The sequence below is a fragment of the Bison bison genome, unplaced genomic scaffold, assembly GCF_000754665.1.
Source record: "Bison bison bison isolate TAMUID 2011002044 unplaced genomic scaffold, Bison_UMD1.0 scf7180017864281, whole genome shotgun sequence".
NCBI classification, from domain to species: Eukaryota; Metazoa; Chordata; class Mammalia; order Artiodactyla; family Bovidae; genus Bison; species Bison bison.
Window position 1 is genome coordinate 864405 of NW_011494853.1, and position 12569 is coordinate 876973.

At 40.9% G+C, this 12569-nt stretch overlaps 1 protein-coding gene across 2 annotated transcripts in view; it reads right to left on the reverse strand.

Moving 5' to 3' along the window:
- Positions 1–10226, reverse strand: part of CLEC4E (C-type lectin domain family 4, member E) — a 10466-nt gene extending 240 nt beyond the window's left edge. Inside the window, exons 1-6 of one of the 2 annotated variants that reach the window (XM_010849372.1) lie at positions 9926–10226; positions 8502–8594; positions 6498–6587; positions 4765–4916; positions 1796–1911; positions 8–184 (exon numbers count right to left, since the gene is read on the reverse strand). In XM_010849372.1, coding sequence (XP_010847674.1) covers positions 34–184; positions 1796–1911; positions 4765–4916; positions 6498–6587; positions 8502–8594; positions 9926–9959 — 636 coding nt within the window. In that variant the 5' untranslated portion in view covers positions 9960–10226 and the 3' untranslated portion in view covers positions 8–33. Of the gene's footprint in view, positions 185–1795; positions 1912–4764; positions 4917–6497; positions 6588–8501; positions 8595–9925 lie in introns of both variants that reach the window. The other variant, XM_010849371.1, reaches the window with a different exon arrangement.
- Between the last annotated feature and the right edge of the window lie 2343 nt (positions 10227–12569).

Genomic DNA, 12569 nt, shown 5'->3' on the forward strand with positions numbered 1-12569 from the left:
GTTGTGCCTCGTGTCTTGAAGATTTTTCTTTTCTCAAATCTTTCTTTCTGGCATTTCACAAACCCGAAACATATTGAAGAAACAGGGCACATCATTCCAGTTTTGCCTTGGATTTGAGGAGTCCCTTATGGTGGCACAGTCCTCCACAATAACCAGGTTGTTGGGCTCCCCTGCATCCCAGAAGCTGAAAGAGAGCAAAAGGGGAGATTTACACGAGGCAAGGTGACCTATGCATGCATGCTAAGTCGCTTTATTCATGTCTGACTCTTTGTGACCTTATGGACTGTATGTAGCCCACCAGGCTTCTCTGTCCATGGCGTTCTCCAGGCAAGAATACTGGAGTGGGTTGCCATTTCCTGCTGCAGGGTATCTTCCCAACCCAGGGACTGAAGCTATGTCTCTTACCTCTCCTGCATTGGGCAAGTTGGTTCTTTACCATTAGCGCCACCTGGGAAGCCCTATAAACTAGGCAAAATACATTCGTGTTTGACTTTGCAACAATTTTACGAGACAGGTGTTATAATCCCCACTTTGATGATGAAGCAAAAGAATCTCAGAAGAGCTAAACCATTTCTCTAAGTCATAGAGTTTGTGAATAGTGAAGTTAAACTGGATGTTTCTGACTTTCTATTCTGCTGTGGTTGCTCATGGCTTTAGACCCAAAACAGAGATGTTAGGGGAAAGAGGGATATCCTGATGGATTTGTTTCCTTCACACACATAGCTCACATCGTGTTTATCTCCCCTTATCCTATAGAGTTTTGTATTCACTGAGGTGCATACTTCACTGGGTCCACAGAACAATGTTTTAAAGGGTCAGAACATCCTACTTTTAGTCCATAGGAATCTGTTGTCTCAGACTTCCCTTGTGGCACGGTGGATAAGAATTCACCTACCAATGGAGGGGACACAGGTCCAGTCCATGATCTGGGAAGATCCTACATGCTACGGAGCAGCTAAGCCTGTGTACCACAACTACTGAGCCCAAGCCCTCTAGAGCTCAAGAGCCGCAACTTCTCAGCCTGTGGGCCGCAGCTACCCAAGTCCATGCACTCTGGAGCCTGTGCTCCTCAACAAGAGAAGCCACCACAATGAGAAGTCCATGCACTGGAATGAAGAGTAGTCCCCGCAACTAGAGAAAGCCCCCACAAAGCAACAAAGACCCAGTATAACTAAAAATAATTAATTTTTTTAAATTCAAAGCTCTAAGAAAAGAATCTGTTGTCTTTCTTAAATCATTGTTTTTGTCTCATTGACTACAGTTTGGTGGCACAAGACTTCAAATTCCACTCTTTGTCTCCCTTGCATTTCCCATGAACTAGTGTTCTGTTTTAAGCCTCTTCTCATTTCATCTATTATTTCCCCTTTATTTCTGAGGTAATTCTAGGAGATGGAGGCAGCAGATCCTTATGCTTCTCTTTTCTGTCTTATATATCAGCTCTTTTTATGTTTGCATTTAATATCACCAAGAATGGACACGAATATACCTCTTGGACCAGAAGGAGGTTCTGAGGACTCTCCTCAACAGTGGTCTAACTTTACAATTTGGGCTAGCGTTATAGTTCTACTGGGCTTCCCAGGTGGCTCCCCCTGCCAATGAAGGAGACACAAGTTTCGATCCCTGGGTCAGGAAGATCTCCTGAAGAAGGAAATGTCAACTTGCTCCAGTATTCTTGCTTGGAAAATCCCATGAACAGAGGAGCCTGGCAGGCTACAGCCCATGGGGTCTCAAAAGAGTTGGACACAACTGAGCAACTAAACAACAACAAATAGTTCTACTACAAGAAGGAAATTACCTCAGAGACTTTGTGAAAGGTGTACCATCTACCCATTGCCACTGACCCTCAGTCACCTGGTCCGTCAGTCCAATATAAAACTCTTTCTTTCTAGGTTTTGTGTAGTAAAGGAATTCCTATGGGAGATACACACAGCAAATGAGGAGATCAGTTATTCCAATTTCAAATAAACATTGAAGGTAATTGTTTTTAAGAGAGAACTAGGATTTGGACTGGAGGTAATAGAAAAATGGGCCTGAAATGATAAGATTATAGAGGATTTATTTTGGCAAAGCATAGATACCATAAAATTACGCCAGTGAAAAGGAACTTTTGACAGAGAAGGAGGTTCACAATAACTCATGCAAAGTTTATCTACAGTTACGGGTAGCACAAAACATTATAAATCATAGCTTAAATATAATGGACAATTTCTGCTTACCTTCTTTCACATGTTTCTAAAAACACTGGTCATTCTAAAATGAGGTACCCATATGTACCCTATCATGTGTAAAATAAATAGCTAGTGGGAAGCTGCTATATAGCACAGGGAGCTCAGCTCAGTGCTCTGTGATGACCTAGAGGGGTGGAGCATGGGGTGGGAGGGAGGTTCAAGAGGGACGGGATACATGTATACATACAGCTGATTCACCTGGTTGTACAGCAGAAACTAACAGAACATTGTGGAGCAATTATGCTTCAATAAAAATAATAAATAAATAAAATAAAATAAGAATAAAACTAAAATAAAATATATAAAATATAAACTAAAAATGAATAAATAAAGTAATAATTCAGTTCAGTTCAGTTGCTCAGTCATGTCTGACTTTTTGTGACCCTGTGGACTGCAGCACGCCAGGCCTCCCTGTCCATCACCAACTCCCGGAGTTTACTCAAACTCATGTCCATTGAGTCAGTGATGCCATCCAACCAGCTCACCCTCTGTCATCCCCTTCTCCTCCTGCCCTCAATCTTTCCCAGCATCAGGGTCTTTTCAAATGAGTCAGCTCTTTGCATTAGGTGGCCAAAATAATGGAGTTTCAGCTTCAACATCAGTCCTACCAATGAACAGCCAGGACTGATCTCCTTTATGATGGACTGGTTAGATCTCCTTGCAGTCCAAGGGACTCTCAAGAGTCTTCTCCAACACCACAGTTTGAAAGCATTAATTCTTTGGCACTCAGCTTTCTTTATAGTCCAACTCTCACATCCATACATGACTATTTAAAAAACCATAGCTTTGACTGGATGGACCTTTGTTGGCAAAGTAACGTCTCTGCTTTTTAATGTGCTGTCTAAGTTGGTCATAACTTTCTTTCCAAGTAGTAAGCATCTTTAAATTCATGGCTGCAGTCACCATTGCAGTGATTTTGGAGCCCCCCCAAAATAAAGTCTGCCATTGTTTCCACTGTTTCCCCATTTATTTGCCATGAAGTGATGGGACCAGATGCCATGGTCTTAGTTTTCTGAATGTTGAGCTTTAAGCCAACTTTTTCACTCTCCTCTTTCATTTTCATCAAGAGACTCTAGTTCTTCTTCCCTTTCTGCCATAAGGGTGGTGTCATCTGCATATATGAAGTTATTGATATTTCTCCTGGCAATTTTCACTCCAACCTGTGCTTCATCCAGCACAGCGTTTCTCATGATGTACTCTGCATATAAGTTAAATAAGCAGGGTAACAATATACAGCCTTGACGCACTCCTTTCCTTATTTGGAATCAGCCTGTTGTTCCATTTCCAGTTCTAACTGTTGCTTCTTGACCTGCATATAAGTTTCTCAAGAGGCAGGTCAGGTGGTCTGGAATTCCCATCTATTTCAGAATTTTCCACAGTTTATTGTGATCCATACAGTCAAAGGCTTTGGCACAGTCAAGAAAGCAGAAATAGATGTTTTCCTGGAACTCTCTTGCTTTTTCAATGATCCAGTGGGTGTTGGCAATTTGATCTCTGGTTCCTCAGCCTTTTCTAAATCCAGCTTGAACATCTGGAAGTTCACAGTTTACATATTGCTGAAGCCTGGCTTGGAAAATTTTGAGCATTATTTTACTAGTGTGTGAGATGAGTGCAATTGTGCAGTAGTTTGAGCATTCTTTGGTGTTGCCTTTCTTTGGGATTGGAATGAAAACTGACCTTTTCCATAGCTGGGGCCACTGCTGAGCTTTCCAAATTTGCTGGCATATTGAGTGCAGCACTTTCACAGCATCATCTTTTGAAAATGAAAATGAAAGTGAAAGTAGCTCAGTTGTGTCCGACTCTTTGTGACCCCCATGGACAATACAGTCCATGGAATTCTCCAGGCCAGAATACTGGAGTGTGTAGCCTTTTCCTTCTCCAGGGGATCTTCCCAACTTGGGGATGGAACCCAGGTTTCCCGCATTGCAGGTGGATTCTTTACCAGCTGGGCCACAAGGGAAGCCCAAGTATACTGGAGAGGGTAGCCTATCCCTTCTCCAGCGGATCTTCCTAACCGAGGAATTGAACTGGGGTCTCCTTCATTGCAGGTGGATTCTTTACCAACTGAGCCATGCATGTGAGATGAGTGCAATTGTGCAGCAGTTTGAGCATTCTTTGGCACTGCCTTTTTTGGGGACTGAAATGAAAACTGACCTTTTCCAGTTCTGTGGCCACTGCTGAGTTTTCCAAATTTGCTGGCATATTGAATGCAGCACTTTCATAGCATCATCTTTTAGGTAATAATAATTACAGATTACTAAATAATAAATAACATGAAGTCCCAATCCTCTTTTTTTCCTGCCTTACTAATAAAGGAATTAAACATGAAAATTTCTTTTTATCCTAGTTTCTTCTAGTAAAGAAAATAAAGTTGGTAATGGCTTACAGAAAAGGTAAGAACAGCATGTATTTCAGTAAATTCATGTGACACATGGAAATTGCGGGTCAAATACTATACACAAGCATGTATGGGGTAAAGAGAGATGGGTCCTGTGAAGGATGTTTCACTACACTGGAGGATGCTGTACTCAACTACCTGCTCCTCCTGCGTGTTGATAACCACCAGGTGAGCACCCATGCTCGAGCAGTTTTTTAGACTTGCTGTCCAGGACATGGTGTCAGGAGAAAATAAGTAGCAGCTGGATTGAAAATGGAACCACTTCAGTGGACAGCAATTCTTGACTGAACCTGGAAGGAGAGAAGTTTCTGTGAGAGTCCCACATGAACCAGGTAAGATAATAGAAACCTTCCTCTGAGCTGATAAGTTCTTCACTTTGAGTCAGAAGCCTTGGAACCCCTTGTTCATGCTCCACATCTTACCATCCAAGACTTTAGGGAATTCCTCAGTCAACAAACACAAACAGCAATGTTCTTGTCTTTCAAGACTTAATCCTTACTTTCTAGATGTCAGTGCCAATAAATAATAACACAACCGTATAAAAGCAGTCTCCAACCTTTTGGCACCAGGGACAGGTTTTGCGGAAGACCATTTTTTCATGGACTAAGTGGGGGAGCTGGTTTCAGGATGATTCAAGTGCATTACATTTATATTGTACACTTTATTTCTAATCTAATGCCACTGTTGATCTGACAGGAGGTATCGGTCTTTGGACTGGTACACATTTATTCTAAGGGTTTGCTGTAACATCCCCAGAGTTTCCTGTTTGAATGCTAATTGCACTTCTAAAGTTTTATTCTTGTCCTCTTACCAAATTCTCATTATTCTCTGACAGGCAAGATTTTGCATTTTACTTTTGAAAAACAGGACTCAACTCAATTACTTTACTTATCCCCAAAGAGATTGGGAACCCCTGATATATACAATCTTCCTTAGTTATGCTATTGACATGGGACCCTATTATATGTTCATAGACTTCCAAGTTCAGAGAAAAATTATGTATTTTATCTGAGTGACCACTAAGCAACTGTGTCTCACGTTTTCCAAACAATGTACCCTCAACAGAATCTCCAAACTAGTTGTCCTACAGTTCTTAGAACTATAGAATTTCAGTCTATGAAGTTTATTAAAAATAAATAGTCCAATTCCTCTTGATTTAACGGTGAGGAAATTATAGCTCAGAGAAGGAAGTCACTTTCTATTGTCAAGTAGCATTTTGCTAAGACTTGGACCAGGACAATATGGAAGAGTATAGGGAGCATATTTCTGAGATATTTTCAAATTTCCTTCCTACATTTTTTTCCTCCTTCACTTCATTTTGGAAGCAGGTGATGGATGAAAATAAAAAGTACACTTCTGGGAATAACACCTTCAACTTCTAGATTGACTCTTCAGCCAGACGCCTCACATTTATTCTAAAGGTTTGCTATAACATCCCCAAAGTTTCCTGCTTGAACACAAATTGCACTTCCAAAGTTTTATTCTTGTCCTCTTACCAACTTCTCATTATTCTCTGACAGTACAGGCAAGATTTTGCATTTTGCTTTTGAAAAACGGGACCCAACTTGACTATTTTACTTATCTCCAAATCAATATAAAGCCAGAAAATGTTGCTATGTAAATTTAGATGTTCAAGTTTGAGGTCTATTATACCTGACCCATTGGGCTTCCCTGGTGGCTCAGATGGTAAATAATCCACCTACAGTGTGGGAGATCTGGCTTTGATCTCTGCGTTGGGAAGATCCCCTGGAGGAGGGCATGGAAACCCACACCAGTATTCTGGAGAATCCCCATGGACAGAAGAGCCTGGTGGACTACATAGGGTCACAAAGAGTCAGACTTGACTGAGTGACTAAGCACAGCACACATACCTGATCCATCATTATAGCAGGAGAGTTCCATGGAATCCCCAGGTGGCTGGAACTTTTTCTCATCACATAGTTGAAAGATGCTATATGTCACTGTAAGGGAAAGAGGCACAGCTAATATTCATTACCCTTAATACAAGTGCATTTTATCTGACACTGATGAACCTATTTGCAGGGCAGGAATAGAGACGCAGACACAGAGAACAGGCTTGAGGGCACAGTCCAGGAGAGAGGGTGGGACGAATCGAGAAAAGATACATTACCATACATAAAATAGTTTGCTAGTGGGAATTTGCTGTATGATGCAGGGAGTTCAACTCAGTGCTCCGTGATAATCTAGAGGGGTGGGATGGGGTGGGAGGGAGGATCAACAGGGAGGGGACATATGTATATTTATGGCTGATTCACATTATTATATGGCAGAAACCAATATAACATTATAAAGCAATTATCCTCCAATTAAAATTTTTTACAAATACATTAACATTTTTTATAGTTATAAAAGTACCAGTAGTTATGATTATTTCCTTACTATCTACTTTTACTTCAGCATGGATAGGAACTGAGGTTTGGTTAGTCAAAGAAGAGAGAATTCACATTTCATGCTTTTCCTGATTTATGAACACAAATGTACTTTATTTCAGGTTCAAAGACCCAAAAAAACCAGATGCGATGTCATGTAAAACTCACATTTGTGTTTTTTTTTTCTTGTAACAAAGCCCTAGCTGAGACAGTAGAGTAGAAGAAAACTTTTTCCCTCACCTACACAGTAGAATGCATTTTAAAAGACAAATATTTTTGAAATGCTAATGTTTTCCTTGATTCCACAAACAAAATATTCTTCTCAGCCAGTTTCTTACCAAAGAAAGACACTCATATGAATTTACCTGTAGGAATTATGTATCTCAATATAGCTGTCTTACTAATAGTACAATATGCTTGGTAAGTCCTAAGCAATAAGTCCTAGCCTAAGATGAAAATGAATTATCTATTTATTGAATGAATTTTGTTAATAACATGATGATGATAATGCAGAAGATTGGTTTCAGTAATGTTAAATGAATGAATTATTGGAATGGCCACTGATCATATAAATTGCCAAATTCAATTCAGCAGCTTGGATATTTTACCAGGGTGTATTCCTAGTAGTGTGTGCATAATCTGGAAAAATAAAATCAACAGTGAGTTAAATATATATATAATAAATGTGTTTGGACTCTCTTTTGTTGCTGTTGTTTAGTTGCTAAGTCATGTCCAGCTTTTTGCAACCCCATGGACTGTGGCCTGCCAGGCTCTTGTGTCCATGGGATTCTTCAGGCAAGAATACTGGAGTGGATAGCCATTCTCCAGAGGGTTTTCCCGATGCAGGGATCCAACCCACGTCTCCTGAATTGCCAGCAGATTCTTTACCACTGAGCCACCAGGGAAGGCCCCACAAAAACAATACAAAATGCCTAAGACTCTCTCTTTTGCCAAGTCGAACCTTCTAACCCTTCTTTCCAAGAAGTGACTTCCTGTGCCTCTGGCTAGGATCTCAGAGAGGTTTACACTAATGACAAGACTACAGAGAGGGTGAACTCAGGGCCACTAAGGAAATAAAAATTGTGTACCATGAAGAATGTTTCACAGGTCACTGAAACTTAGTACCAGTTTTATGCTGGTTGGGGTTTCTGGCTTGAGGAGTAACCTGGCGATAAATATGGGGGAAAGCATTAGTCACTCAGTCGTGTCCGACTCTTTGCAACCCCATGGTCTGTAACCTGCCAGGCTCCTCTGTCCATGGGATTTCCCAGGCAAGAATACTGGAGTGGGTTGCCAGTTCCCTCTCCAGGGGATCTTCCTCACCCAGGGATAGTACCCACATCTGCATCGCAGGCAGATTCTTTACCATCTGAGTCACCAGGGAAATGGAAATACCCTTTGTGGGAGAAAAGAACCCACAGTCAACAAGGAAGAATTCACTCCTAATGTTCACCAGGCAGTGTGAGTGTGACCTTCAGAACTCACCAACACATTTGGTGATAAAACAGGCACTCAGGAGCAGGATGGAGGTGCCAGCAATGGCCCATGAGAACAGCTGGGAAGAGAAGCATCTTCTCTCTGTAGAAAGAAAGACATACATGTAGTCAATCTTCCCTAAAAAGCTATGAAAGAGATAAAAGAAATTCATGTTTGACCCTGTTTACTTCCTTCCACTTGTGTTACCTATACTGAATAATTTTTACACTTCAGAAAGCATGAAGATCATTGGAAGGGTTGGCTAAAACACAGATCATGGGGTCCTACCTCCAGAATTAAAAATTCAGTAGAGCTGGTATGGAATCCGCAAGTTTCCAGGAGCTGAGAATGCTGTTGGCCTGGGAACCACACTTAGAGAAGCACTGAAGGAGCGCATGGCTATTTTTAAGAGTCTGAATCAAGGACTCAGACATATGTGCAATTTTTTTCCTTTCCAACTCTCCCAGATTTTCCCTCTTTCCCTCTCCCTTTCTCCTCCTCACTCTTTCCAGTTTTTCTTGTCTCTCTACTGCTCTCCTCCTTTCAGGGTCTCCTTTTCTAGGTACTTTGTAAATCAATCTGATAAAACTTTGATGACCTTGTAGTTCCCCTCCTCCCCCCTCCACATATTTACACACACACAGAGTGAATTCCAGAGACTTGCAGAGGCTTGCACCCACTCCAGTGTTCTTGCCTGGAGAATCCTGGGGACGGGGGAGCCTGGTGGGCTGCTGTCTATGGGGTCGCACAGAGTCGGACACAACTGACTAACGTGACTTAGCAGCAGCAGCAGAGACTTGCTCAATGGGACACAACGAACCATGGAAAAGGTAGTAGTCTGGTAGCTCTCCCTGAACTCAATCTCCTGCAATCTTTCCGAAAGAACATCTAGCCTTCTAACCATCCCCTCTTTCACTCTCTGTCTCTGTCTCTCCTCTCTTACTCTACTGGCATTTACTGGGCAACAAGTCAGTCTCCTCACTCCAGGAGACAACAAAATGGAGAAATGATGACATTTTAAGTATCAGCAAAACAAACTGACCTTGGAGAGATATGAAGGGCTTTAAAAATATTGTTTTATTTTGATGGACAAAATTTCTCCACTTTCTTCCAGACCTCACTCATCCCTAAATTTATTGTTCTGTCCCCAGAATGTTTATCACCTCTTCCATGAAAAAATCTATGAAAGAAAAGTGCATGCATACTCAATCGTCTCCTACTCTTTGTGACCCCATGGACCATAGCCCACCAGGCTCCTCTCTCCATGGGATTTTCCAGGCAAGAATACTGGAGTGGGTTGCCATTTCCTCCTCCAGTCTTCCCAACCCTGAGATTGAACCCATGTCTCCTGTGACTCCTGCATTGGCAGGCAGATTCTTTACCACTGAGCCACTAGGGAAGATTGAAGGAAAAGGAATAGTTGCAAATCTTACCTGTTTGTGATGCTGGTGATGTGGATGAATTCATTCTTTCTCTTTTCTCTTTCTTCCTTTCCTCTCCTCCTCACTGTCTCTTTCTTCCTCCTCCTCTCCTCTTCCCTGTCTCTGTCCTTAGTTTCTGGGTCCAAGAGTGCTTTGTTGATAAGAGCCAAAGAAAATGAAGGAGGAATACTTGATCTATGTTTTAGGAAGCTCAACCCTAAGACATAAGAAAATTAACTTGCTCTGTGGCTGTATGTTTATGTCAAGATTTCCTTTGTTGCATAAGGAGGGCAAGGGAGTTTACTGGGCAACAGTCAGTCTCCTCACTCCAGGAAACAACGAAATGGGGAAATGAAGACATTTTAAGCATCAACAAAACAGACAGAACTTGTGGAGATATGATGGGCTTAAAAATTATTGTTTTATTAATATTTTGGTGGATAAATTGCTGTGCTTTCTTCCAGATCTCACTTATCCTTAAATTTTTCCTTGACATCTGTGGGGCTCACCTGTGCACTTCCAAACCACTTTGATCTTTCAGTTCAGTTCAATTCAGTTGCTCAGTCGTGTCTGACTCTTTGTGACCCCATGAATCACAGCACGCCAGGCCTCCCTGTCCATCACCAACTCCCGGAGTTCACTCAAACTCATGTCCATCGAGTCGGTGATGCCATCCATCCATCTCATCCTCTGTCGTCCCCTTCTCCTCCTGCCCCCAATCCCTCCCAATCCCTCAGAGTCTTTCCCAATGAGTCAACTCTTTGCATGAGGTGGCCAAAGTACTGGAGTTTCAGCTTTAGCATCATTCCTTCCAAAGAACACTCAGGGCTGATCTCCTTTAGAATGGACTGGCTGAATCTCCTTGCAGTCCAAGGGACTCTCAAGAGTCTTCTCCAACACCACAGTTGAAAAGCATAAATTCTTTGGCGCTCAGCTTTTTTCACAGTCCAACACTCACATCCATACATGACCACTGGAAAAACCATGGCCTTGACTAGACAGACCTTTGTTGGCAAAGTAATGTCTCTGCTTCTTTACTATTACACATTTGTTAACTGAAAAGAGGGCTTCCCTGGTGGCTCAGATGGTAAAGAGTCTGCCTTCAGTGAGGGAGACCTGGGTTCGATTCCTGGTTTGGGAAGATCCCCTGGAGAAGGAAATGGCAACCCACTCCAGTATTCTTGCCTGGAAAATCCCATGGATGGAGGAGCCTGGCAGGCTACATTCTATGGGTTGCAAAGAGTCAGACAGGACTGAACTGAAAAGGAGACACATTTGACACAGAGCTGGGCATGTAGTATATGTATTTATACCCTAGCCATGTGAATTTTCTTCACCTTTTATGCTTTTTCTTCCTCTTTCATTTGAAGCTCTTAAACAGTCTATTACTTTGGAATTCTAATGCCTTTTATCAAGTGATGGCCACTAGGCTATTTTACAGGTTCAACTCAGATGAACAGCCTTGTGTAGTATGACTATGCACTTTGAAACTCATCTCAATTTCTTACATCATAACATAGGTTCTGAGGTTCTAGAGGAGGCTCAGTAGGAAGTTTAATTCTACTGTTCTAAATTACTTGTGAGTTTTGTTTTATATTAATATTATAACCTATTTCTCTCAATGGGAAAAATGACTTTGAATGTTGGAAGAAATAATTTCAATTAGATACTGGAATACAGTGTGTTTCTGGAAGATTAGTTGGATATAGTCATGTTCTGTTACTTAAGAATAAGATTAACTGGTCTCAGTTGATTTAAATTCACATTTGTTATATATATATATGTATAAAACCTGGTAATCCCCACACCCAATGACTCACAGACTTCCCATGTGTTAGAAAATATCCCTATTCTCAAAGGGACTTTTTATTGTTTGAATGTATTGTCAATTCCCTCCAGATTTTTCATTTAACAGTTATATAGATTACAGAATGATTACAACTTTTACACATTTATTTTATAAACATACACATTTTTAATGTATGCTATCAGCAAATGGCTTTGAACCACAGAGAAACTGTCTAGTGGATGAATTATATGAATTATTAAATAGTGAATCACACTAACTACAGCCCATTATTTATTATGATCAATCAGTAGAAGTCAATATGAATGAACAATTATGTTAATAATTTAATGAATATACAATTAGCTGTATATTAATGATTAATAGTTCTGTTTGCATCAACTAAAATATGAAAATGATTTTATCCCCTTTGTTTTACCACTTTTCTCCAAGTTATAAAAATAGTATTTTTGTGTTCAATAATATGAGAAAAATATGACAAGTGAAAGACTTCTATCTATTCTATGTTTAGAAGTCCATACTTCTAAAGCCAATCACTGTTGATTTTTTTTTACATACTTTGAGAGATTAAAAAAAAATTATTTATTTATTTTTGGCTGCACCGGGTCTTTGCTGCTGAGGATGGGCTTTCTCTAGTTGTGATGAGCAGGGGCTAGATTTTGGAAATCTACCACATTTTCCTGAAGCTGACATAAGCAGTATGACATAAGCTCTCTTGGCCTGTAACCCAAATTTGATGTTTATTTGGAGTACCATCTCATCTTCTGTCATCCCCTTCTCCTCCTGCCTTCAATCTTTCCCAGCATCAGGGTCTTTTCCAGTGAGTCAGTTCTTCACATCAGGTGGCCA